The 24636-nt window shown below is 48.0% G+C and overlaps 1 protein-coding gene across 9 annotated transcripts in view; it reads right to left on the bottom strand.

The window, feature by feature from the left end:
- Positions 1-24636, bottom strand: part of NF2 (NF2, moesin-ezrin-radixin like (MERLIN) tumor suppressor) — a 49062-nt gene that overhangs the window by 14486 nt on the left and 9940 nt on the right. For 7 of the 9 annotated variants that reach the window (XR_012625689.1, XM_074844677.1, XM_074844676.1 and 4 more), the window contains exons 2-13: positions 22893-23018; positions 21720-21842; positions 19391-19474; positions 14809-14877; positions 14231-14313; positions 13458-13533; positions 13024-13158; positions 10664-10738; positions 9123-9236; positions 6625-6747; positions 6023-6240; positions 4545-4650 (exon numbers count right to left, since the gene is read on the bottom strand). Coding sequence is in view for 8 of the 9 variants with exons in the window: in XM_074844677.1 (XP_074700778.1) it covers positions 4545-4650; positions 6023-6240; positions 6625-6747; positions 9123-9236; positions 10664-10738; positions 13024-13158; positions 13458-13533; positions 14231-14313; positions 14809-14877; positions 19391-19474; positions 21720-21842; positions 22893-23018 (1332 nt within the window). In the remaining variant the exon portion in view is untranslated. The remainder of the gene's footprint in view (positions 1-4544; positions 4651-6022; positions 6241-6624; positions 6748-9122; positions 9237-10663; positions 10739-13023; positions 13159-13457; positions 13534-14230; positions 14314-14808; positions 14878-19390; positions 19475-21719; positions 21843-22892; positions 23019-24636) is intronic. The other 2 variants (XM_074844681.1, XM_074844680.1) reach the window with 2 other exon arrangements.

Here is a 24636-nt window from a genome sequence, read left to right as displayed (position 1 = left end):
CTTGGGAAACATCCGACATCTATTTAACATTAAATCAAACTTGAAAAGCACAAGCTGTGAACAGGGGCAATGTAAGACCCTGTATGACAGCACAGTCCTGAACTCTGCTGCTCCCCAAAGTGTGGGCAAAGAACAACGTAACCCCAAGGGTTAACTTGGGATGCAGTTTCAGTAAGGTCCATGGAGATGCACCGATACATTTTTATCTTTGCAGTAATTTACAGTTCCAAGTGTTTAGGAACCACTGCTGGGTTCAGTTGGAAATGCAGAGATAACACAGGGAATCACTCATATCACACCTGAGCAAGGATTTGGGACTTTCTTCCTCCTGCAAAATGCTGCGATATCCCCCACTGACACACACTGCCAGGCCCTCAGATTTTATCTTCCCCTAAAAAAAAAAAAAAAAAATGACCCTTCTCTCAGTCAAAAATTGTCACACCTCTAATAAATGGGCTCATTACGGTAGCGGAAAAACACCCTGACTCAAGTCATCACTCTGCTCCTGCGATACGTTAGGTGAAGTCACAAGCAGCAGCACCCATCAAACACGGCACAGCGGCTCCAGGTGACAGACTGTGCGTGGATCTGAGTCAGTGCTGCCAGCGTGCTCAGCCCTCGTTTTGGACAGGAGAAATCCAGCCCGACATCCAAAAGGTCACCCACCTCTCTGCTAGATGCTCCTTCTTGCTTTAAGGGATTCCTGCTATGAAAACAATGTGCCCAAACCAGCCAGGACCAGGGGGATGGCAGGAGATGGTGCTGCAGAGACAGCCTGCTCTGGCAGCACACACCAAAAGCTGGTGGGATGGTTCTAGGGAACCTGCTCCAACAAACAAAATCTTGAGCTTCAGCTGGTTATTTCCCTCCCTCATTTCTCCTATTTGGGATACTCCAGGGATTGTTTGCAGCTAGCTCTGCTTCAACAAGAACCACTAGCGCCAGGGCGGTGACAGATTTACTCTGCACAATAACCTGCCTCCTCCCTCACTGCCAGCCTGGAATTCACAAACAGCCAGGGCTCGTCCCCTGCTCGCTCGTCAGCTGGACAAACCTGAGAGGGACAACATTTCATTTACCCTGCAGAGGCAAAGCTGGAATGCAAACACCTAGTACAAGCATAAACAAGGCAGCACCCAGAACTGCATTGCTTGGCCCGGCTGGAGCATTCCAGGTAAGTCAGACTCACATGACAAGGAAACACAATTTCTTACTCCCGTTTGTGATCGCTGCTAGTGCAGTACACAGCTGCATTAATTCTGGAGCAGGCGCTGAAAGGGACAGCTGAGTACCTCAATTCCAGTCTCGAAGGAAAGGGAACAGGTCTGCCAAAGCACTTAACTGATTTAAATACCTGCATCACATTGACATTCAAGTCCCTTCCCTGTAAGGCACACGGGTGTTCGCAAAGCCCTTCCCACCTGAGGGTCTGTGATCTCTCTGCAGGGGAGCCAGGATCATCAGAACCAGCCCGCTGGCCTTCAAACAACCTTTAGCATTTTTTTTCAACTGTTGGGTTTTGTTTTAAAAAAACCACAAACAACAGCAGTTAACACTTGACCAGGAATTTCAGTTGCTGCAATCATTAAGCCCAGATGCCAACCTGTCAGGGTTACTACAGCCACTTCCTCGCCTGTCCTCAGCACTGCTCTTTCATAGAGCAATGAAAAAATTTGCGAAGTCAGAGAGCAGCAGCAGTGAGGAAGAGTAAAGAAACAGCAAAGGAAGGGCTTTCAAAGGCACAGGGCTTAATACCTGGAGCAAAGCTTTTCCCTGCCAAATGCAATAATCTTGGGCAAGTCTTGCACAAAGTGCAGAGATTTTTAATCCAAGGGACGTGCGGTGTCACTGGGACACAGACCTTTTCCCTTCTGTGTTTCCTCACCTTGAACAAACTGCATAACCCTGTTACTGCGTTAAAGCAATTTCCTGCAGTTAACAGAGCAAGCACCATGCTGACAGTGGTCATCCCTCTGGAGCACAGACGATACAGAGGAAGCACAGAGGAAGCACCGAGCAAGTCCTGTCATGAGGTTTTCCCCGCAGGAAGAGCTCCTGTTGCTGCCACTGCCTTTACTTCGCTGCTCAAGAATCTGGGCAAGCTCAAGACAGCCACTTACTACTTCAAGAGGATCAGAGAAGAGATGACTACCTTTAGTCTTGCCATGACTGGTACCTGAAGAGCAGTGAAGAAGGTGAAAAGCCATTGCTGAGGCAGTAAAGAATGAATTGTTCTCCCAGCCCTGACAACCCGAGACTCAGATTCATGTCTTCTTTCTCATGCATCACCCGTAAGTCCCGTCACAAAAGCAGCCTGGGCTTCAAGGACTAAAAAGATACTGAAACAAGCTTTAAAGAACCAGGATGGGAGACTGGAAAATTACCAAAAAAAAAATTAAATTTAACTGTTTCTTTCCATTTCTGCAACACATCCACCCACTCCCCACTTCCTCTCCTGCTCTTGTTCCCTCAGAGGGAAGTCCTGTTTAGCTCTCGGTGCCAGGGGACAACACAGCACAAGCACTGGGACCGCAGTAAAGAACACACTCAGTGTTACACCCTCATTAAAGAAGTGAGAAGCTGGAATCTTGCACCGTTCGTCAGAGCTGCCATTTACCTGAGGGACACGAGCCTCCCAACAGCAGCTTTCAAAACTGCTTCATCCCTCAGGCCACACTGGGCTTATTCCCTCCCTTGGGCTGCACTTGCCTGCCGGGTCCCTCCCTGTGCTGGCAGGGGAGGAAGGCTCGCCCAAATCCAGCTCTCTGAAGTGGAGTACAGGAACAAGATCTCTGCACATCTCACTTGTCTACCCCCAAACACACAAGCAGCAGAGCGATCAGAGAGGCCACAGGGGAAGGGAGAAGCGAGGCAGGCGTAACGGGGGATGGAAGGCCCAGCAAGGTGTTGTCACCTGGATATGGGCACAACGGTCACGCTGACATCCTCCTGACCTTGGAAAACAACAGCCACCGAGTCTGCACGACCCGGTGCTCCTCCTGGGGCTACAAGAGGGGCAGGAGGAGCAGCAGCTGCATGGGGGAACCCTGTCACCTCACTGGGGCATGTCCCCTTCCCTCCTGGCACCAGCAGCCATGTCAGGAAGGCCAAGGCTCTTTAGGGAAGGGAGAAGACGCAGCGCCGTGTGTCTGGCGTGGATCGCCTCCAGGCTGATGCAGCTGGAGGGGTGGAGCTGAGCTCCACGACACCCTACAACACCCCCAACTAAGGAGGCTTTAACTCCGCAGGCAGGGACACAGCCAAGCACAGGGATTTATGCAGGCGGCCTCGCTAGCTGGGGGTCCGCCCGACTGACTAAGGATGGACACAGCAACACGAGGGAACGTGGATGCGTAAGAGCTGCCAAAACATCAACGTTGGGCTGATGTAGCCACGCAGCAGAGCTTCCATGAGGACACTCCACCCTCTGCACAAGTTAAAACCAGAATTAAAGAACTGGTGGATCCCAGAATCCTAGTGCCTTGTAAAATACGGAGCACTCCACAGCTAAGCTTTATCAAGCGCTGAGGTAGCTAGCACTTGACTGAGTGTCCCATAGCTAAGGGCACCTGACTGTTTCCTACCACTGCCATTTTTTAAAAGCTCCTGAACGTTTCTGCAGGGAACTTGAGAGAGTTGGGATGAAAAGCTACTTCATCTCAAGCCCTCTTCAATCTGCTCCTTAAAAGTTTCCAGAGGAGGGGGGAAGGAGCCTCCAGGTACAAATTAAAGCTTCAGTACTAGATAGGTCAATAACTCCCACATATGTCTGTTGAGTTTATTCCTGAAGCTGTCGAGCTCTTCCCCCTTCACCCCTCAGGCCAGCGAGGCAGCCGAATCAGCAGCCCTGGCAGGTGTGAGCTACGGGAAAGGGAGTACTTGATGGGTTTTGCAGGCCCTGCAGCACAATTAGAGAAGTTGAGGAAAGGAACTGCCAGACGGATCGGAGCAATGGTCATTCAGTCTGGCGTTTCAGTCCCCGGCAGCAACCAGGACCAGATGCTTCAGAGGAAGGTGTGAAATCCCCTTAATGGGCAATTATGGAATAATCTCCCTTCAAGGAAGTTTTTTTCCAGCACAGAGAGACACAGTATCCAGTTTATGCCCACAGAATGAATTTACAGCTTCTGAACAATGTTTATCCTACCTAACAAGAATAAGGACATCCTCCATTTCATAAGTATTTAACCCTATTTTAAAGCTATTGCTGAGATGGTACACTCCACACGTGCTAGCAAAGCATGGCTCTGGCATGTGTTAAATTGGCTTAAAATTTGCTGTCTCTAATTTCACCAGCAGCTCTTGTAGCGTGAGGCAGGGTAGGTAGAGGGAAATAAAAAAGAGCAAAGTGATCTTCTGCTGGATGGGATGCCTGGATGAAAAGGGCAAGCACTGCTAAGGGCTTCTGAACAGCTGCTAAGGAATGCAGCGAGACAGCTCACACCCCTCCACCGACAGGACAGTGACAGGAGACTCCTCCAGGCTACAGAGGAGGGCATGTTTACAGGCTGGGAAGTGGGGACTACAACACAGATCGCTCTTACTGTGTAGGACGACTTGCTGGTGATCTCCAAAAGCTTCTGCTTTGCTCTCCGCTCAGACTCGCGAGCCTCCTGAAGGTCTTGCTTTAGCTGATCAGCCTCCTTCGCCCTACAGAGAAAAATAGCAAATGGCAAATATCAGATTGAAGTTGAGAGGAATGAGAAGATAGAGAAGCAGGATTACAGTGTAGGTGTGGAATAGGCTGAGATTTGTCTTGCAACAAGTCCCAAACTAAGAAATCATTTGAATCACTGACATGCGGAACGTTTTCATTAGCACAAAAATCCAAGCTACAGAAGGACAGCTCCAACATGGGCTCTGCATGAGCATCAGTGAGCAAGGCCTTAGCTCCCTCTTGGCTGGAGAAGCGTGCCAAGACGCCAGAATGAGGAGAACAACTTCAGAAGTTAAGCTCAGACTTATAGGAGAGGCAGTTTTCTGACAGTAAGCCTCTGCTAACGATTACTTACTACATTCAGAAATGAAAAAGCACCCAGATTGCACAGCTTTGCCCACTCGCAGGGCCCAACAATTCTAGTACTAGTATTTACCCTTGAGGTTCAAGAACCCCCCCACAAGGAGAAAGCCAAAGGAGGGAAGGACACTTTCTCTTCTGGATTGAAATTTGAGTGGAGACTTCACAAGATAGAGACCAAGGCAAGAAGAGATGGACAAGGGCAGCGTTTGTCTAAGCAGAAGGGCTGACGCCAAGCAAGCTCTCACACGGAAAGGAGTAATCAGTTGGAAGGAAACAAGAGTGATCTTTCACTTGCTCACTACCAAATGTGCCATGGGACCGGGGCTCTGGTGTCAAGAGGATAGAAACACCAGTTTTAACAAGAAGCAAGGATTCCAGGAGCCATGGAGACCTCAAGGCTAACTTGAAACAGAGCGCTCACGACTGGTAAGGAGAAATAAACAACTGAAAGGTAAATAGAGGAATAAAGAGTGCATAGGGAATGTAGCTCTACCATCCAGAAAAAAAAAAAAAAAAGTGTTATTAATGTTGTCAAGTACTTTGGGGAGTGCAGTGGGTGTTTGCAGAAATCACCCAAAAGTGGAGCTGGCTTCCACTGCTGCTGTCAGGGCGTGAGAGGTGTGGAAGGCAGAGTGCCAGGGACCACGGTACCTTCTCCCCCGCTAGCTGACGGCCCCTTTCCCTGCTGCTTTCACCACAGTATCTCTCCCAAAGAAGGCTTCAGAGAAGGGTCTCTAGCTCCAACCCAGGGAAAGATCAGGGCCACCACTGCTCTACCAGCACCTCTTCCCACGCAGGGACAGCCCAGCTGTGGCAAACAGCGAGATGGAGAGAGAAACCAGCTGAGCCCTGGGGCCATTTGCTGCTGCACATGCACAGGAGGCCAAGGGCTCACTGCAAACCGTTGGATGGACTCACTCAAACCATGAGCCACCGCTCCTGCTAAGTCAGAAGGGGGTTGGAAAGCAAAGCAGAGGCAGCTGCAAGGTTGTACCCTCTGACCTCCTCTCCGACTCCTCCGCCATTTTCAGTGCCAACATCTCTGCCTCTAGCACCTTCTGTTCCATCAGCCGCTTCTCCTCCTCCGTCCGTATGGCCGTGGCTTTGATTCGCTGCATCTCCTGTTCAGCCTCAGCTGCTTTCTGAGCCAGGAGCTTGGCCTCCTCCTCTGTGATCTGAGCCTTCTCAGCCAGCAAGTCTGCTGTCTCTTCAGATCTCATCTGAGAATCAAGGCACATTAAGCCATTAAGTGCACTGAATATCTCCCCAAACACGCTTACAACCCTTGGAGCAGAGGCCTGAGCTGCTCGCTCTGCACGGCCGCCATGGCCCATAGAGTCCCTCCCTTCCATGAAAGCCTGCAGCCTTCTGCAGCCAAGACCTGGATGTGCCCAGGCTCTGTCCCAAATCACCCTCCTTTGCGCTCCTCCCACAGCAGGCTAGAAGGATGAAATCCATCCCATCCAGCCTCCTGCTCACTGTCCACCAGCAGCAGTTTAAGAATAGCCATAGGACAGTCACAGTGTGCCTCCTAAAACGCTTCAGCAGTGGAAAGAGTGAGGAACAGCTGCAATGCCTCGGGAAACAGCCTCCCAGAGACCTACCAGAGCTTCGTTGGCCATTGTAGCCTCTTCCTTTAACTGCATCAATCTTCTCTCCAGCTCATCCCTCGTCCTCTCAGCCTCTTCCCTCATTTTCTTCTCTCGGGCCAGACGCTGCCGTTCCATCTAGGAAAAAGGGATCAGCAAAAGCAAGGAGAAATAACGCACGTTAGAAAGGCTTTCCATAGGATGAAAAAGGGTCACAGTGTGGGGGTTGGAGCACAGGATTCCACTGCTGCCTCCTCTCTGCTTATCAACACTGGGAACGTCACTAAACAGGGGTGGCCTGATGCACCCTACTCCCTTGAAAGGTGCCGTTCCTGAGACAATTCCCTATCCTCTGATCAGGCTGGTACCCACAGCGTGGCCGCACAAGCTCCCTGCAGGTGATTACGTCCCCAGACCGTGCCCTCCTGCGCTGACTCACAGGGCAGACTCACACAAGTAGGGTCCTAAGAGCTCCAGCTATGCCTGGAGTTTCTCATGGCAAGTTGAACAGACAGCGAGGCTGGGCTTAGGGTCAGTCTGAGGGCATCTTCAAAATATCAAACATAGACACACCACAAGGCAGGATTTTGAAGGACGTGATCAGACATCTAACCCAGGATCCTGGAAACTTCGCTTACACAATTATAGGGGATGCCACAAAGAGTGTGACCACCTCTATCAGTTCCTAGATACAATAAACTCTCTGCCTCCAGCTCAGTCTGAAGGAAATAACAATGCTTCTCCAGGAGGGGAAGATCCAAGCTACACTGAGACAACCCACCAGAGTATGCTGAGAGTGTTGTGCAGACAGAGTGTGCCCAACAACTGCCTCTCTGCTAGCCAAGTGCCCAAAGGGAGCCATCGGGCTAATTACACACCTAGTTTAAAGCACTCCAGTACAACAGAGATGGGTGCATTATAAATATCCACACTGCAGCTAGGACTCGCAGCATTGCACAGGCCACCTGCTGGGTTTAATAAGGGAAATAAGTGCGACAAGACACATTTCTTTGCTCCTTGGACACCAACTGTGTTCTGAAAGCAGGACGCCCACTGTTCTAACGGCTCTGCTTCCTTCTGTTAAAGGTTCCCCCCATTAATTATCATTACAATCTGTATCCCACTCAGTACTTCCATTAACAAGAATTCCCAATATAAAAGGACTATCTGGAACCAGTTAACAACAGCGGATCCTGGGGAGGGAGGAGAGAGTGGGTGAGACAGCACGGTAGCTAGCTCGGGAGAGGGAAGCCAACCCAAGCAAAAGCCTGACCTTTCTTGTAGAGCACAAGTGGTCTGGATTTGAGATCTCAGGAGAAGCGAGAAGCTTCTGCTCTCTCTCAGTGCCCTCACCTCTCCCAGATGTCCAACTAAGCCCAGGATCTCAGGTCTTGCTGGCATTATTCAAAGGCATCAAAAACTCACAAGATTGTAAAGCCTGTCCCTGAAGCCACCAGCTCTTGGACACCATGCTGCTCCTTCCAAGGAGGACCTTTTGCTCCACTAATGCCAACTCCCTACTGCCCAGAGGAATCCCCGCAGGAAGCAAGATGCCCCCCTTCCCCAGAGGAGCTGGCCTGGTTGCCCTCGTAGTGACTCGTGCCCTGTCCTTTCCTGCCACCCCACAAGCCACAGGAAGGAGAACTGCTTCAGGAGGTGCCTGCAGGATGACCCACGGCACATCTCCAGGTCAGCTGAGCACCTCAACACCACCATACAGGGACCTCTGTGGAATGCTCGAATCCATTAACTTAGCAGTCCCTTGAGCATAAGACCCTCCTGAGTGCAAGTGACTGCTTTGGCTTCTTCTGCTGCTATCTAGCGGCTTTATTGCGAAAGGGACATTTATATTCTAAGCACCAGTACTCAGATTAGCTGTGCGGGTTTCAGGGAGTAGAAAAGGTCTACAAGCAGAAAACAATGATTCATACAATCCAATTTGCTGATATATGCTCATCGGCTACACGCTGCTGCCTCCAAAGAGCCATTTTCGCCGCCTGGGCTGACCTGCAGCAGATAAAGGAGGCCAGCGCCGAATTAGCATGCAGGCTGCACACCCCGAAATGTCGGTGTGCATTCCATCATCATGTAATTAGAAAATGAGGCGAAAAACTACGGCAAAGCACAGCTCCCCCTCACAGCCCCTGCTTTAATTACAAGCAACTACCCCAACATACTACATCTTTCCAGCTACGGAGCCCAGACATAAAGCGAGGCAGGGAAGATGCACACACACTTGTAGGACACCCAGATCAGCTCTTCCCTCCCATCCTCCCAGTTTTGATCCCTGAGTGTGGTGGCTGAACTCGGGCTGCCAGGCTGCCATCAACCTGCAGAGCCAAGTTGAGAATGACTGGCAATGTGGGAGCAGGCTACTAAAAAGAGATGTTCAGCTGGACCTTCCCTCAAAGCTGCTCTGCGTGCTTGATGTCATTCTGGAGACTGTTCCTTCCCAAGTTCATTTGCATTTCTGATTTTGGCTCACAGTCTCATTATAACAAGAGGTCTCTCACCTGCTTCCTGGCTTTCTCCTCCCTGGCCTGTGCTTTCATCTGCTGGACCTCCAACGAGTCTGCCTTTCTCCTCCTCATGAAGAGGTCGTGGTTTCCAATACACAGCTGAAGAATCTATTCCAGTCAAGGGTGAAGAGCGGAGAGAAACAGCTGTACACGTGATGACGATGAGGTGGTTTGTATTCTTGACACACAAAACCACTAGAACTGTTTTGGTTTGGTGCTTGTAAGCACTTGCACCCGCTGATCCCAAACTCTATGAGCTCTCATACCCATATGAGGGGCAGGGAGCCAAGGCAGAGCCAAGTCCCATACCAAACACCAGCTCCTGGGCCATCAGCTCTTGGCAGAGACCAATCTTCTGTTTTCTGTGCATCCAGCACAGCATGGTTCTGGCAAGTTTCATACCAGCCCTAAAAAGGCCAAATAATGAAACAGAAACTTCTACAGCTCTGACCAGTTCCCTGATTCTTACTGCCCCCTTTCTTTAGGCTCAAGATAAACTTGCACCTTCTCCCAGCTGCGCGTTTAAAGCGTTGAGATTAAAAAAATAAAAAAAAAAAGAAGGAAAACCACTTTCCATCTTGGACAAACAGAAGGCTTATCAAAAGCTTCCTCAGACATATTCAGATACCTTTGCTGAAGGGTTCTGAGCACCAATGTGGTTTCCTCTGTTCCTCAAGGAGGACAAGGAAGGTGGTAATACTAGAGGAGGGTTAGCAAAGGGGTGGGTACACAGAAGAGAGAAAGCTCTTCTCAGCAATAGAAGCAGGTTTCTAAACTCGGACTCTTTTCTAAGGACTGATTCACATGCCCATCTTCCATTTCACAAGTCACGAATTACTTCTCCAGAGTCAGAGGAGCTTCAGCAGTACGACCCCGATGAGTGCAGTGAACGAGGCCTTTGTCAGGAAGCCCCTCTTCCCTACATCACGTGAAGGACAGGCCAGCAACGGTCCTTTGTGCAACTTAACAATGGTGCACAGCTACTACAGAATCTGGATCAAAGCTCCTCCAGAAACCAAATCCAGAACACTAGCTAAGCCTGGTCTCCAATACAGATTCAGAACAGAAGAGCTCAATGGAGTCCCCTCCATCCTTGTACAAGGAGAGCGTCCTCAGAAGGGACCAGCCTAGGAAGAGCCAGGACTGTGACCCTGGTAACTGTGCATCCCAAAACAGGGAGATCTACGTCACAGGACAGAACAGAAAAGATCTGCAGGAGAAGAAAGGGGATCTGGAGCAAAGATGGGGCTGATGAGAAAGTTTTACTCACAAAGTGCTTCTGCCATGCAGGTCAGTTGTAACCCAAGAGCTCGGAAAGGGAGAACAAAAACAGGAGAGAGGGGAGAGGTTCTGTGAAGGAGCTTGACTTGACCTTCCCCCTTCTCTTCTAGAGGCTATGACCGAGTAGTAACTGCTATACCAAATCACATCTGCAGTCCAGCCAGGCCAGCACGCTCCCTCTGACTGCTCAAAGGAAAAGCCCCAAAAGAAACTACTGCTGCGGGCAATAAAAATTACTCTGTCTGTAGACTTACCAGCTTATTCACACGCAGCTTTGATGAATTGAATTTAAAAACATCAATCTTTTTGTCCAATGGCTTAATCGTAAACTGAAAAGGAAAAAATAAAGAGGGAGAGAGTTATCAGAGAGCGGTGCATTTAATAAAAACACAGCTATAAAAGTCTTACTGAAAGCTTTGGCTCAGAGGAGGTCAGCAGTGTCAGACAAACAAGGCTGAGAGCTGTCCCCATGGCTTTTAGCCAAGCAAGAGAACTAGTATCAACAGCAACCAAGGAGACAACTGTTCCCCCAGTCAGAAAAATGTGAGTGCCACACAGAAGCAACGAGAGTGCTGTCCACCTACAGACTGCAATGCCCGACAGCCGATGTCCTCTGCAGAGCACCTTGCAGAAGGCAGAGACAGCTCAGCACCTCCCGAGGAAAGGGAAGATGCAGCTCTCCTGGCAGCTGCAGAGAATGGAGAAGGTACAGCCTTGTGGAGAAACTCATGACACTTCTGAAGGGAGGACGGACCAGCTCAGCTGCCCGATGGATGGGCAGGAGGGTTGCATCAGGAACATAGCAACTACCCTTCCCATTGACATCTCCGCTCGCAAGGGCTCCCCAAAAGGATTTTCCATGCATTTTGTTCTCCAGAAGTCAGCCATGTCACAAGACTGCTCCGCAATACAAAATATTATTCCCTCGCTCTATCCTGTATTTACACTCCATGTGCCAACCAAACAGCTGTAACCATGGCCTGGGTTTACCCTCTCCAAAGAGCTTTCCCACAGTGGGTCTCTCAAGAGGATATAGGTGGCATCGCCAGGCTCAAAAGTTTTGGTAACACAGCCCCTGGATAGACAGAAGACTCTGAACTAACAAAAGGATACTTGAAGAGACAGAGTGCTCCGCAACACCGCATTTTTTAGAAGGCATGCATCTATTCCATCACTCCCCCGCATGCTACAAAAATAACCGGCTGAAGAGATAGCGCTTGAGCAGGCAGTCTGTGTCCATTAAAGTAGGTCTATTTGTCAATACATTGTACTGCCTGAAAAGGCTCAGCAGAACTCGCCCTGGCAGTGTTTTGTTTTGTCAGTTTAAGAGCCAATCTTTTAAGACTTTCACACAGGCAGACATGCGTGAACGTCCCTGGACTTGGGCTCTGGCAGAACCCACACCACTCACTGAAAGCAACAGCAGAAATATGTCAGGAGAGGAATTTCAGTTCCATGTAAACAGTCAATCTTTGTTACGACAGATTAAACCCCTCTGTTGTGTCGACGCAGCTGTCATACCCAGCTATTAAGCCTGTTTACTACCACATCAGGTCTACTTGTGGTCATCTTATTACACAGATGATTGACCTGATGGAAGGTGGCAGTCCCTTCCCCCAAGACAAAGCTCTATTACAGTCTTGTGTCAAGGCCTGGTTACGGAGGCTTCAATCCCCAGATTTCTGAGGCAATGCCCGAGCAGACAGCTTCCACTGCACTCATCTGTCATGGGCAGGAAAGCCTCTGAAAGCCACTAAGTGCTGGGTTGTTTTGCAGAGTTGTGAAGCTCTTTAAGGAGTAAAACAAGTGAAGAGAATCCCAGCACGGCCTTACTACTTATAAAACTTCACAAGACATGCAATAAATGCAGCTGATGAGAAACCTTTAGCTTTTACCCTGATCAATATCATGTTTAGATTGGAAAACAATTTTTAATTAAGAAGTTAATTTTCTTCCTTACCATGACGGCAGCTGGTTTTCTTTGAGCAGCTCTCTCAGACTGAAAATTGAGCAGATCAGTTTCCCCTCCATAGCCAATTTCACTGCTATTCGCAACTAGGCTTGGTGGCCAGTGATTCAGAAGATTTGTATTTATGCTCTGGATTTAATAAATATCTATCCAATAGAAGTCTTAAATTACTCAACTTCCTAAAAAGATTCCAGCTGTTATGCCAAGCCCAGCAGGCTGAAAACTCCAGATGATGTAATGATATGGCAAGAGCTCTTCTCGCCAGAAACACATCTCACTATATTTCATGAAACAGTATATCTACACAGTAATATATACTGTAATGCATACAGTAAAGCAGAGCTCTCAACTTTTGAACTTTGATATTTGAGCTAAGCACATCGACAGCAATTTTGTTTTTTGAAAAAAAATTACATAGGGGGTTTGAACGTACTCTCAAAGCAAACAGGAGAATAGCCCCCAGTTGACCTCTTGTACACCCACTCCTGGAAGCTTTCAGAAAGGCTTGGAATTAAGGTTTCAATTGGAGAAGCTGAACTGCCCTTAGCTAAGCTGGTGATAGCAAGCACAGCAGACAGAAGACAAGAGAAATAATTTTAAATCGCAATTGTGTTCTTGCTGCTCTCAGGGAAGATGTATCCATACCTCTTTATCGCTGTATGAGATATTCCGGATCTCGTTCCATGGAAAGGAGATCTTTGGGGTCAATCTGTTGTCTGGGTCGTAAATGTGAAGACCCAAGGCATCAACTCCAAGGAGCAGTTCCGTGCCCTTTTTATTCTAAGGGAGGAAAGAGCAGAGCAGAAAACCCTTTTATTCCACTCGGAGGGTCTGACATGAGCCACTGTTAGCTACGTGCAGTGACCCCCCAGCACCACGTATTAAAAAGAGCTCCTGCCACCCCGGCAGCTAGCAGCGAAACACGCTGCAGCAGGGACTCTCACCAACGGACCGCAGCCATCCCCCAGGTCTGCTGGCTCTCCAAGGCTCCACTCACCCAATCTCACAGCAACACAAAAGATGAAGACTAACACAAGAGCTACACCAGCAAGAAAAGATGACCCGCAGCCTACACTCACCCTAATCGCAAAATAGTTCACTCCATACATCTCCAAGTCCTGAGCTATCTTCAAATACTCCATTTCAGCTTCATCTCTGTCAGACAAAAAAAAGGCCAGTGTTACAATGTTTGGTAGGATCAGAGAGAGGGAGATGGCTGCTCTTTCTGATCCTAAGCACACACAAGGCTTTAAAGCCTGGACTGTCTCTATCGCACAGGTCAAGCCTGTCTTTGCTGGCAGGATCAATAAACTCCCAACAGCAAATCCCACTCTGCAGCTTGCCGGCATCTTAATGGCTGCTGACGCCTGCCTGGCGAGATGCAGCAGCTCAAGCCTTGCTTTGTCCACCTCCCAATCCCTCAAGCACAAATAGGAAATCCCTGGCTGGGAGGCCCTTGTTTCAGATCCATCTGACTTTAGGCTTATCCCCCACAAGGAGCATTTTACCACCCAAGGCAGCAGTACACCTCATCAGTCTGAATCCCCATTTCTTTTCCTGGCCCAAAAAGGGCAGGCAGGGCTGCCTGCCTCCCTACCCTTCTGCAGGTGGCCCCTTACTGACCATCAGTCCTAAATTCTCTCGAGGACACCGTCAGCGGCCAGGGGACAGCAGGGCAGATGCAGAGCGATCAAAACAAGCCCTTTGCCCTCCGTGAGTCTGCTCCAGAGGTGTGCTGGGATCAACGCTGCTGTCAGCAGAGCTCATCCATCACCTGCCCAAGCTCCCCAAGCCCTGCTGACTCTTCAGGCGAGGGGACTGACCCTGACCCACCACTGCAGCACACACTCACCTTGCTCTGCCTCGGTGCTCTGCGTACCAGGCCGTTATCCTTTCCTCCCACATCTCTGGAGTCATCTGGTACAGGTTTATTACCTGAGATACGAGGGGAGACAGAGACCAGGTCACACTGCCGCTCGTCAAGAGTCTCCTCAGGCAGCAAGCAAGCCAGAAACACCTGAGCCCCAAGCAACCCCTCCCCAGCACCATGTCCGACCTCAAGACGGGCACCTCTGAGCAGGGCACGCTCAGCCCCGCACCCTGTGGTCGCCCAGCGCTCGCTCAGCCCTCCCAAGCACGCAGGACAGGCAAACTGTCCCCGGGCCATCGCGAGGAGATGCAGGCAGGATGAAACCGTGAAAAGAAAAAACCCATTTGCTTCTGTTTTTATTAAAATATGTCAGAAAGAGATTGATTTCTCCTCTCTCAATACATCTTTCGGGATTGTTTGCCTTGGTAAGGAAGCCCAAGGAAAGCGAAGCAGAGTGCAGGGTGCAGGCAGTCCCACAGAGACCTTCTCTGCAAAGGGCTCTGTACACAAAACACCACCAGGCTTGGAACCCTACTCCTCTGCTCAGCCAAGCTCCTTACCCGCTTTGGAAGCAACTCCTCTTGGGCCAAGAAACCTCGCTTGTGGACATTGGGATCGTAATCGCCGTACTGGAAAGAAGCACAGACATCGTGCCCACCCCACGTTAACAACACAGAATCATCTAGGTTGGAAAAAGACCTTGAAGATCATCTAGTCCAACCATTAACCTCACACTGACCGTTCTCAAGTCTATGGGCAAATAAAACTTACACATCCACCCCCTGGGGAGAGAGCAAATGCAGACTGCTTACACCCTTCACATCACAACCTGTTAGAGCAGAGAACATACACTGCTCAGTAATTTTAATAATTATTTTCTTTGTCATTTGATTGCTGAGAGAAACTTAACATCCTCCTCCTACGTCTGCAGCAAAGGGGGAAGCAGAACAAAACTTCCCACCATCAGCTGACATCCACCAGTTGGACGAGATGACCACTGTAGGTCCCTTCCAACGGAACTATTCTATTCCAATTACCATGCCCAGAAAACACGTCCTGCTGCGGGGAAAGACTCAACTCTATAGCTCTGAGGTCCTTGCCTTCCCACAGGGACAGGGAGTCAAGATATGGACAAAGACCTGTCCCCAAAGACTGATCTACACCAGGTGAGGCAGATGGTGGTTTCTCTGTTGCTGCTCACCACCCTCATGAACAAATATTTAAAAAAAATTACAGGAGTTTGACAGACAATCGCAGGCTGCTCTCGGGCAGCTGTCAGCTTTTCTGCCTGAGGGTCTGTTGCTCAACTGGGTCATGGAATCCAATTCAGATTTAAGTGCATCCAGTAATTACTACTATTTGTTTAGATTTACATCTTTTTGAGCAGCATATAAAGTGACTGAGAAATAAAACTGCTTATTAACAGATTGAAAAGCCAAGTGTCCCTGCAGTGCATGTGAAAATGAATTTACCTCCCGTACAGCTTAAGAGGGCAGGAAACAGCCAGAAAACAGCACCTCAAATAACCTAGCAAGTTCAAGAGAAGAGGACGATGGATGTGAGGCACGTACACGCAATGCTGTGATTTTCATTCACCTGGCAAACAGGACTTCTGCAGCGACATTACCCAATTACACAAGACACAGCAACGTTTGCTCAAGTCACTCACTTTGCAAGGGAGACGGCCCTCCCTCCCTGCTTTGCTGAGGAACCTCAGCTCAGAAAGTACAAAATGGTGACAATTTTTAAAACTAAGACCAAGACACGCATGGTGCTCATGTATTAAGTCAGGAAGCTTTCTGTATCAGCCTCCTTTTAACGCCAGAACCATCACGTCGCACGCTAAAACCAGAGCTCAGCATCACAAGTCTACACATACATCCCCTCCGCAGTCCAGCAAGCAACGTTTCATAGACGACAAGCGGGGATTAAAGACGCAAATATTGATTTGGAGCCAATGCAGATGTGAAGGAAGCATGCAACAATCAACACTGACTCAGACTTCAATTAACATAACAAAACCGCCACGGATTTCATTCAGGAGGGTGCTGAGCAGCAGCAACTGTCTGTCTTCCAAGGTCTACAGATGCTCGGAGCTTCTCAGAAAGCAGCGCATTGCAGATACACATCCCTTGAACCCACATCAAAAGGGAACAGCAATAAAAACGTGGTACTGGCAAAAGAAACAACTCCAATAACCTTGCAGAGGCAGAAAATAAATCATTTTTAGGTGATGAAAATAATAGCAAATAGGATTAACACAATTATTTTTTGTTGTGATCTACCGTGGAGACCCAAGACTAAGTATGGATTATGTGATTTTCATGTGGTGAAAAATATTGCCACGTCCCAAAGGAATATTTGTACTGAGAGGGAGTCTGGATGAGAACATTAATTATTCACGAGTCAAAAATCAACAAATGGTTTAAGTATTGCAGTATATGTTGGCTCAAATGATTTGGCAAACAAACTTTTAAAGACCTTTTCAATTAAATCATTACTTCAAAACTGTCATGAATTTCAGCTCCTGTTAATTGAACTACATGATTAATATTCATGGTTACACATGGAAGTAGCCTTTACCTCATTCATACACCTGGCTTACATCGTCCTGGATAAACACAGCCATGTTCAGCTTCAAACTGTTAACACCAAGTATTGTCTGTTTTGAGGGAAAAAAAAAACAAAAATAGAAGAGCCCTTTGCTAGTGCTACAAGATTTGAAGTGCTGGGAGGGCTGCAGCACGGCAGCGATCTGCATTTAAGGGGCAAGAAATGGAAGAACCTCCTGGACGTTACCATTTTTCGCCGGGAGGCGTTTTTCAGTAGATTCCACGTCTCTCCCGGCTATTTAAAACCTGAACCGCCTCCAACATCTGAAAGCAGTGTGGGTGGTTTGAATGCAGGGCTAGAGGGGAAAACACATAGTAATTCCCCAAATCAACACAATGATATAGAAATAAATAAGCTTTTATTTTTATGACCCACACGCTTACTTTGTTATTGCAGGTAGGTGCGCAACGCAGTACAAACCAAGCTGGCTGTCAATCAAATGGCTGCAAACACACCGCTATGTCAGGCTATTATGCCCCTAATCATGCAAATCAGCACGTTATTAGTGAAATTACTGCGCTCAGTGGCTGCTTTCTTGTCCAGAAAGCACATCATTATCCTATTTAACTGGAAGATGATGACCTGCAACACCTTTCTTCCCAGCTCCATACTGAAGACATGCTTTCAGCTTTCTCCTTTGCCAACAAAAAAGCAGAAGGGGAAACCCCACCTGGAGGGGCAGCAAGGAAAAGCGATGTCTGATGCAGACTTGAAAGCACGTTAGCAAAGATCAGAAAAGGCATCCCTCCTCCACCTTCTCACAATCTCTGTGCAGAATCAAGATGCGCAAGGTTAGGAGAACTGCTCTGACTCGGGCTGACCTCCTCCAGACAACCAAGCGTTGAGCACGTCAAGGGTGCTACTGAGCGCAAGGTCAGCGGCCACGCTGCAAGAAGAGAAAGGGGATGGCACAACAGTCCCGGGCCAAATCACAGCCTGTTCCGATCGCGCGAGCAGAAGCTGTCACGGCCAAGAGTTAACAGCGCTCAATATTTACCCAATGGTTTATTCATTTTGGCAACAGGAAAAGTCATCCCCTATGTATCCTCAGCTCAGCAGGTCAGTGGAGAAAAAGCCAAGTAAGTGTTTACTCACGCACTCTAATAAGAGCGATGAATGTTTCAGACAAATAGAAACATTTCTAAAAGTAACTTGTCTTGCCCTGGCTGATGAGTCTCTCGAACAAAATACGGTTTCATCAATATTCTGACTACAAGGAGGAAACATCTTTTTCTAGTAAATTCAAACATTCATCATCAAAGAACACCACTGCATGTCACCCAGGGCTGCCTTCAGACAAACCAGGCACGGGCTAAACAAGTATGAGGAAGATTATATGACAACACGGAAAAAGCTGCAGCGAAACACTGAGGACTGGTCTCTGTTTCCAACCAGCCTGGATCGGGCCCTCTCTTCAGGCAACAGAGCCAAATCCCCTCTCCAGCACTGCCAGCTAAGGTGGTCTCACAGAGCAGAGAGCTGGCCTGCTTCTCCTCAACTGCTCGACAGCCACACTCCTCAAGGACAGGCCGATGGGCCAGACCCAGGGCACGGCCACCCACCTGTGGTCCTGCGAGCCAAAACGCCTCCCTAAATTGCATCCGGAGAGTCAGAACTGACTACAACCACGAGGCTACAGCGATAACATAGCTGAGCTGCGATCGGACTCCAGTCACTCCTTTTCCAGAGACATTATCTTTACACACATAAACTGGAGATTAGCTAGAAGACTGGTTAATTGAGCCGCAGTACATGTTGTGCATATACAGCGATAAACTACTTCCCCTCCTGCAAGAACGGGAAGCTCGGGCTGCTCGCTCTACCCCAGGGGTCCCTCTGCTGTGGGCTGCTGCAAGCTGTCCAAGGCTGCATGCTTCAGACTGAAAAACAGAGTGCTCTTAAATAAATCCTCAGCAAAACACACTGACTCTGGGTCCAGAGCAGAATTCAGCCAAGGAACGAGGGGAACTTAATGAGCATTGACTTCTTCCTCTGTCTAGTGAGGCCAAACATCCAAGATCAAACCCGAGATAAATGGAGAAGCCAGAAGAGCCCTTTAACACTGCAATAACATTTACGTGGCAAGCTGTAGTAGTCAAAATAAAGTAGTTATCATGATGACAAGTATTCTGGGGAAGCAATGTAGCTACGAGTCCCATGGCTGGTTTGCCTCTGGCTACAACAGCAAGAACAGGGAGGAGAGCCAAAAAAGCATGGGCTCGGGGAATTCACCTGCTCCAGTAGTAAGCCACACTTGAGCAGGCACTGCAGCTCATAAGCTGTGCACTTGCTAAAGAGTCCTGGAAAGAGAAAGCAAAAATCCGTCCAACGTCTGAAGGCAGCCAGAAACCAGCCACGCAGAGAAGGCAATAGCGCGAGTGTCGTCCCCTCACTTCCCAGGTTTTAACAACTTTCCCTGCCTCCCCCTTCCTCAGGAAGCGGGTACATCACGAAGGGCCTCACTCCCCAGGAGCAACGCTAACCCACCGCCAACGTCAGCGGGCCCTTGGGGAATCCCCCTGTGCCTACCTTGGCTTGGACGGCGTAAGAGGCCAGCAGGACAGAGGCTTCAGGAGGACAGTAGATCTTCTCATCCAAAATCTGCTTCTTCACCTGCACGTAGCAGAAAAGGACACATAACACACATTTAGTGGAGCAGTGCAAAGCATGACTGTCACAGCAGATGGTTGCAGTTTGTTTTAACTCGAGCTGTCAACCACACAGTTAACAATTTTCCTAACACTAATTACAATTCAGGCCCAGGAAGTCTCTGGTGGCTTGGAAGGGAAGGGCTCAGGCTTTCACAGGCCACCTTTTTCAGACAGGTTTGTGAGAAGAGCTAAATTTATATGTGGAAAATGACAGAAACTATATCCCATTGCTAAAGGCAAGCGAGGCGGGGCGGGGGGGGGAAGTCTTGCATGTAAACATGGAGATAAAACCTCTTAAGGCATAAGCTATGGATTGATACAACATCTATACACGCCGCTAAATTAAAAAAGAAGTTTGCAGCCAAGTCTCTGAGCACACAAAGGTTTTGCTCTGGGATATTCAGGCCTCATTATCAGTCAGTGTTCACCTGTGCTCAAGGCTAATTCCCTCCAATCCCAGCGGCAGCAAGGAGAGCTGCAGGTCACCTCCGTGGCAGTGCTTTTAGCAGCAGGCAAAGCCCTGTGCACGCTCCCAGGAGAGCCAACGTGCAGTTCCCAAAAGCCACAGCTTTATGTTTCCTGACTTCTATGCATTAAAAAATTAAACCTGTCATGTTCGATATTTTTTGGTTTTGCACACTTAATTTTCCTGAATAAAGATAGAAAAAAGAGCATACTATTTCCTACAAGACTTCAATGGATTGTCACAGAGGTGCAGTAACACAATTTGAATTTATAACATGTTTTGAGCCTTCAAAGTTGGTTACAACATAATCACAGAAGATATTCTCCTGCATTAAGATAAGAACAGGAGAGTTTGCAAGCCTACATGTGCTCCCATTTCCCATATGCATTACAGGAGCCCAGGCTCCTCTCATCATCAGAAATCCTAGTAGAAAAGTCACGGTCTGCATTTATAAAATGCAGCTATAACTGCTTTTCCTCTCCAATTTCCCTTTTCAAAGATGACAACAGCATTTTTCCTCATCAAGGAGAAAGCCCACGGCAAATCAGACATTTAAAAATAGCCCTATGGAGACACTAGTGCCTGAGACAGACCTTGGAAATTAACAGCAATACTTTGCATTTAGAAGTCCTTCAGCTCTGAAGAACAAAGATGAACTCTGGAAGACCGAGGAGTACCAAGAAGCTGGTGAGCTCACTTTGATATCCATTTGAAAGGGCAGGGCACGCTGAAGTCTACAGTGGTATTTCCCAGAGCATCCAGATCCAGGTTGCCTCTACTTTCATGTAACAAACGTAAGAATTATTGTCTTTTTTTATTTTTATAACTTATTTGTTTTAGAGACTTCAAATTAACAGTCACAGAGCAGACGAAACATCCCACTCAGTACCTAGGGGTCTGACTAGGACTACTCCTTGTAATCGTAGCTGATACAATCCTTTACAGGACATAGTTTCAGAAAATTGATCTTGTGTGAAAGAGAGCTCCTGTGCTAGAAACTCTTCGTTACCAGCCACACAGCACTGCTAAAACATCAGCTGAGCTGATTTCTCAGGACACAAAGTTTTGTAGCGTACTTTAAATAAAAAAGAAAAAAGCCTGAAGATGCATTCACCAGTTTCCAAACGCTTAACATAAGGGCAGGAGTTACAGGGCAGGTGGTACCATTGGGTTTCCCCTGCTTTTGCCATCAGTCTCTGATGGAGCTGTGTTTCTGGGATTTTCTTCCGCTCTAGTTATTTGAAGGCCGTTTTGCGAAGAGGCGAACCTTTGCTACACAGCCTGAACATGAAACAGGCTGCCTGCATTCTGTTCTTGAGGACGAAATTCCCCTGCTCCACATAACGATGCTATCATGTACAAAGGCAACTGCCATCCCTCAGCACAACTGATATCCACACCCTGCAGAGAGGTGGACTCCAAGGCTGTGTGTGTCATTCAAGCCCACATCCAACAGATTCATTTTCCTTAGCTACCACACTCTAATATTACAAATCACCTAATCATTCCTGACAGCCAGCTTACGAGGTCTGCAAGTCTGGGCATCTGTGACTGCTTCATCCAGACAAACCATCTTGGACCTATTTTAAGAAGTTTTGTTGTTGAAGATAACTCCCATCAGAGAGGTGTGAACATAACACTCTGCTGACCAACTTGCTGACCCTGGAACCCTCTCATGCTTCTGCTCGTCCTGGCTCCTTCTCCCTCATGTTGGAGAACATAGTACTGACATGGCTCCTACCTGCAGGAAGAACAAGTGCTGTGTGATTTCCTGGACCAGTTCCTCCTCTGCATTCTCAGGATAAAATTTGGCCAGGAAGTGAAAGGTGACGGGCTCCTCTGTTGGAACATCATGATCCAGAACCTGTAGGATACAAGAGCCATTCAGCTACTCCTTCCAGCTCCTTCAGCACTTGGTCTCTTGGAGCCAAGACACAAGCTCCCTTCTGTTCAGATCAGCACATCTTTTGTCAAGCACTTTAGATATCTAGAACAGATGAAACAACCTAAGTAGTTCAGAAACCATAGTTAAAAAAAGAAAACAAACAAACATTTCTGACACTCCTAATGATGCAAGAAAACAAACAAGGCAGAAACAAACAGCATGCGAAATGAGACAGCACAGGTTGATTCTGATCTCTGGTGCACACGTCGCCTCTTCCGAACCTGCCAGAGTGATGCTGTATCCTGCTACGCCACCATCCGACTTCTCGTCGTTTCCCTGCACTGCCTCCTCTTGTATTTATTTCAGTGTTGTTCCTCACTACCTTTCTACTGTGCTGGCACTGTCCACTTCAGGTTCGTGTTAGTTTAAAACCTTGGGATGACATGTGAGACAGCCAGATCTCTTTCACAGTCTTGATTACTGTCTGGTTTTAGTGTAACATCCTTTGGATGCAAACAGAACCACACCTGCCACTTCTCTAACCCACCCCTCAGCAACCTGGAGGCTCACGTATTTGGGAAGTGTTTCCTCCTTACCTCCATCTCCTTTTCACTCCTCTGGTTCTCCTCCCCTAGCTCTTTGTACATCTCAACCACAAAAGCCAAGATGCAACTTCACTTTTCCACTAAAGGTTTTGTCATTCAGGGGCACAAAAGAGAGACTTTTAGGTTTCATTTACATTACAGTCACCCTGAAGTCCAGCATCCCAGCATGGCAATCTCCAAAATGCCTCAGGGGGATTCAGTGTGCATGGTCTGAGGCTTCACAGCTCAAGAGCAGCAGTGGGGTATCTCTGCCAACTCTTCCCTGTTTAACTTATAGATGCCATAGGAATGAGATTTAAAAACACTTCACCCAGTTTACTTCAATACCACACGTAACACAGCCTTGGGTAAGCAAAGAAAGAGGAAAAAAGTACATTCTCCTTTGTCATCCCACACGACCTCTCAAGTGAAATTTGGTTCCAACCTTCTTGTCCATTTTGAGCCAAGCCACCGTATCCTTGATAGTGTATTGAAGCCCAAAGAACCAGGTTTCTCGGAGTCCTAGTGTCCTGCATACGAGATCAAACAGGTCCTTCCCTTTCCACTTCACCTGCAGGAAAGCAAACAGGAAGCAGAGTTATAAAGATGGATTTCAGAACTTCACCTCTGTTCAACCAAATGCATTCTTTCTTCACCTCACAATACCTTTGAGAGTGTGGAGAAGGCATCTGGCACAGATAAGGAAACATCTTTTATGTCCTTCCATCTGATCTCATCTGCCAATCACCACCTCCTCCCTCATTAGGAAACCAAGATGTGAATTTTTTTGCACCCCTGCAAACAACTCTGTAAATAAAGCCCCCCTCTTTCTTCCTCTGGCAACCCACCGACATTCAACAGAGGACCTGAAGGGTCCGTTCAGGTGCCTTTTGAGCCATGCACTGCCAGTTTCTAACAAGAAATAAAAATCACTCTTAATTGCCCCTTGGTGGCTTTAATGTCTCTACCTATAGCCCCAGGAAGCCCAGCACAAACTCCAGCATCAGCAACAGGGTTTCATAGACAAGGGCACAATGTGCTCCCAAAAATCACAAGTGAAATGATCTATGTACAAAGTGTGTTCATCCAGAGCTACCGACCCTGCAGAGGTAAAAAAAAAATATCACTGAAGTCAGCGGTTCTCTTGGAGCATGTTTTGATAGAGTCAAACTGCATTTTCTGCTGAAATTGTTGGTGACAGAAACAGCTCAGGAGCAGAGAAAATTGGTCCTGCTCAAAGACTGTGTCCTTCGAGCAATCTTGCAGCTGCATCTATGTTGTTACTGAAGTTTGCTCATAAAAACAGAAGGTGTTGGGAGGCAGAAAGGTGAAGAGGGACATAAAACAGATGAATCTAATATGCCAAAGCCACTTTGGTCTTCCATCTGCACGGTGGAAACAATTGCTGGACCGAGACATATGGCCATTACTCTAAAGCCCTAGGGCAAAAGGATCTCGGCACATTCTCTTGTCACTACGACTCAATCTTGGTGCCACCTGGACAGCATCAATATTAATGCTCAGGCACGGCAGAGGCTGCTGGTGCAGGCGTCGCGCCGCTCCCGCTGTCACCCACTGCCGCCTTGTGGGCAAAGCCGCCGAGGACAAGCTTATTGCCATTCTGCTGGCTTCGATTAAATGAGTATATCGCTATTTTCTCCCCCTCCCAGGGTGCATGCACACACACACACACGCTGACAGTCCCAGAAAAGAATAAAGCCGACGCTACCCTCAAAAAAACCAACACCCCCGGACGGCTCTCCACAGCCTCTCCGCAATTCATATCAAGCGCCGTCAACACCTTGAGGTCAAAAACACCAGGAGGAGCAAGTTTTGCAGTGTTGTAATTATAAAACCCTAATTTCACACATTTAGCTAGCCTCCAGTCCCCATGATGAGCTCCAGCTCGGCACAGGATGGCTCAGATTGCAGAAGATCTTTTCCTGACTATTATTTTAAGAGGGAGGTTAATTTGAGGGTTCAGACAAAACAGAGCGAGACACATTTAAACAGCTATTTTGTACCATTTCTGTAGGCACATAAAACCAGGCTACCATCAAAGGGCTATTTCTTAACTAGAATTAAACTGCTTTGCATAAAGCGTTATCGGCTGTTTTTTCTGTCTGCAAAGACCACATTCCAGCCTGCTGCTTTAGAGGAGCGATCGGTGCCTGCACGCACACAGCCCT

The sequence above is a fragment of the Strix aluco genome, chromosome 18, assembly GCF_031877795.1.
Source record: "Strix aluco isolate bStrAlu1 chromosome 18, bStrAlu1.hap1, whole genome shotgun sequence".
Lineage (NCBI taxonomy): Eukaryota > Metazoa > Chordata > Aves > Strigiformes > Strigidae > Strix > Strix aluco.
This window is presented reverse-complemented; position numbering and strand designations above follow the sequence as displayed.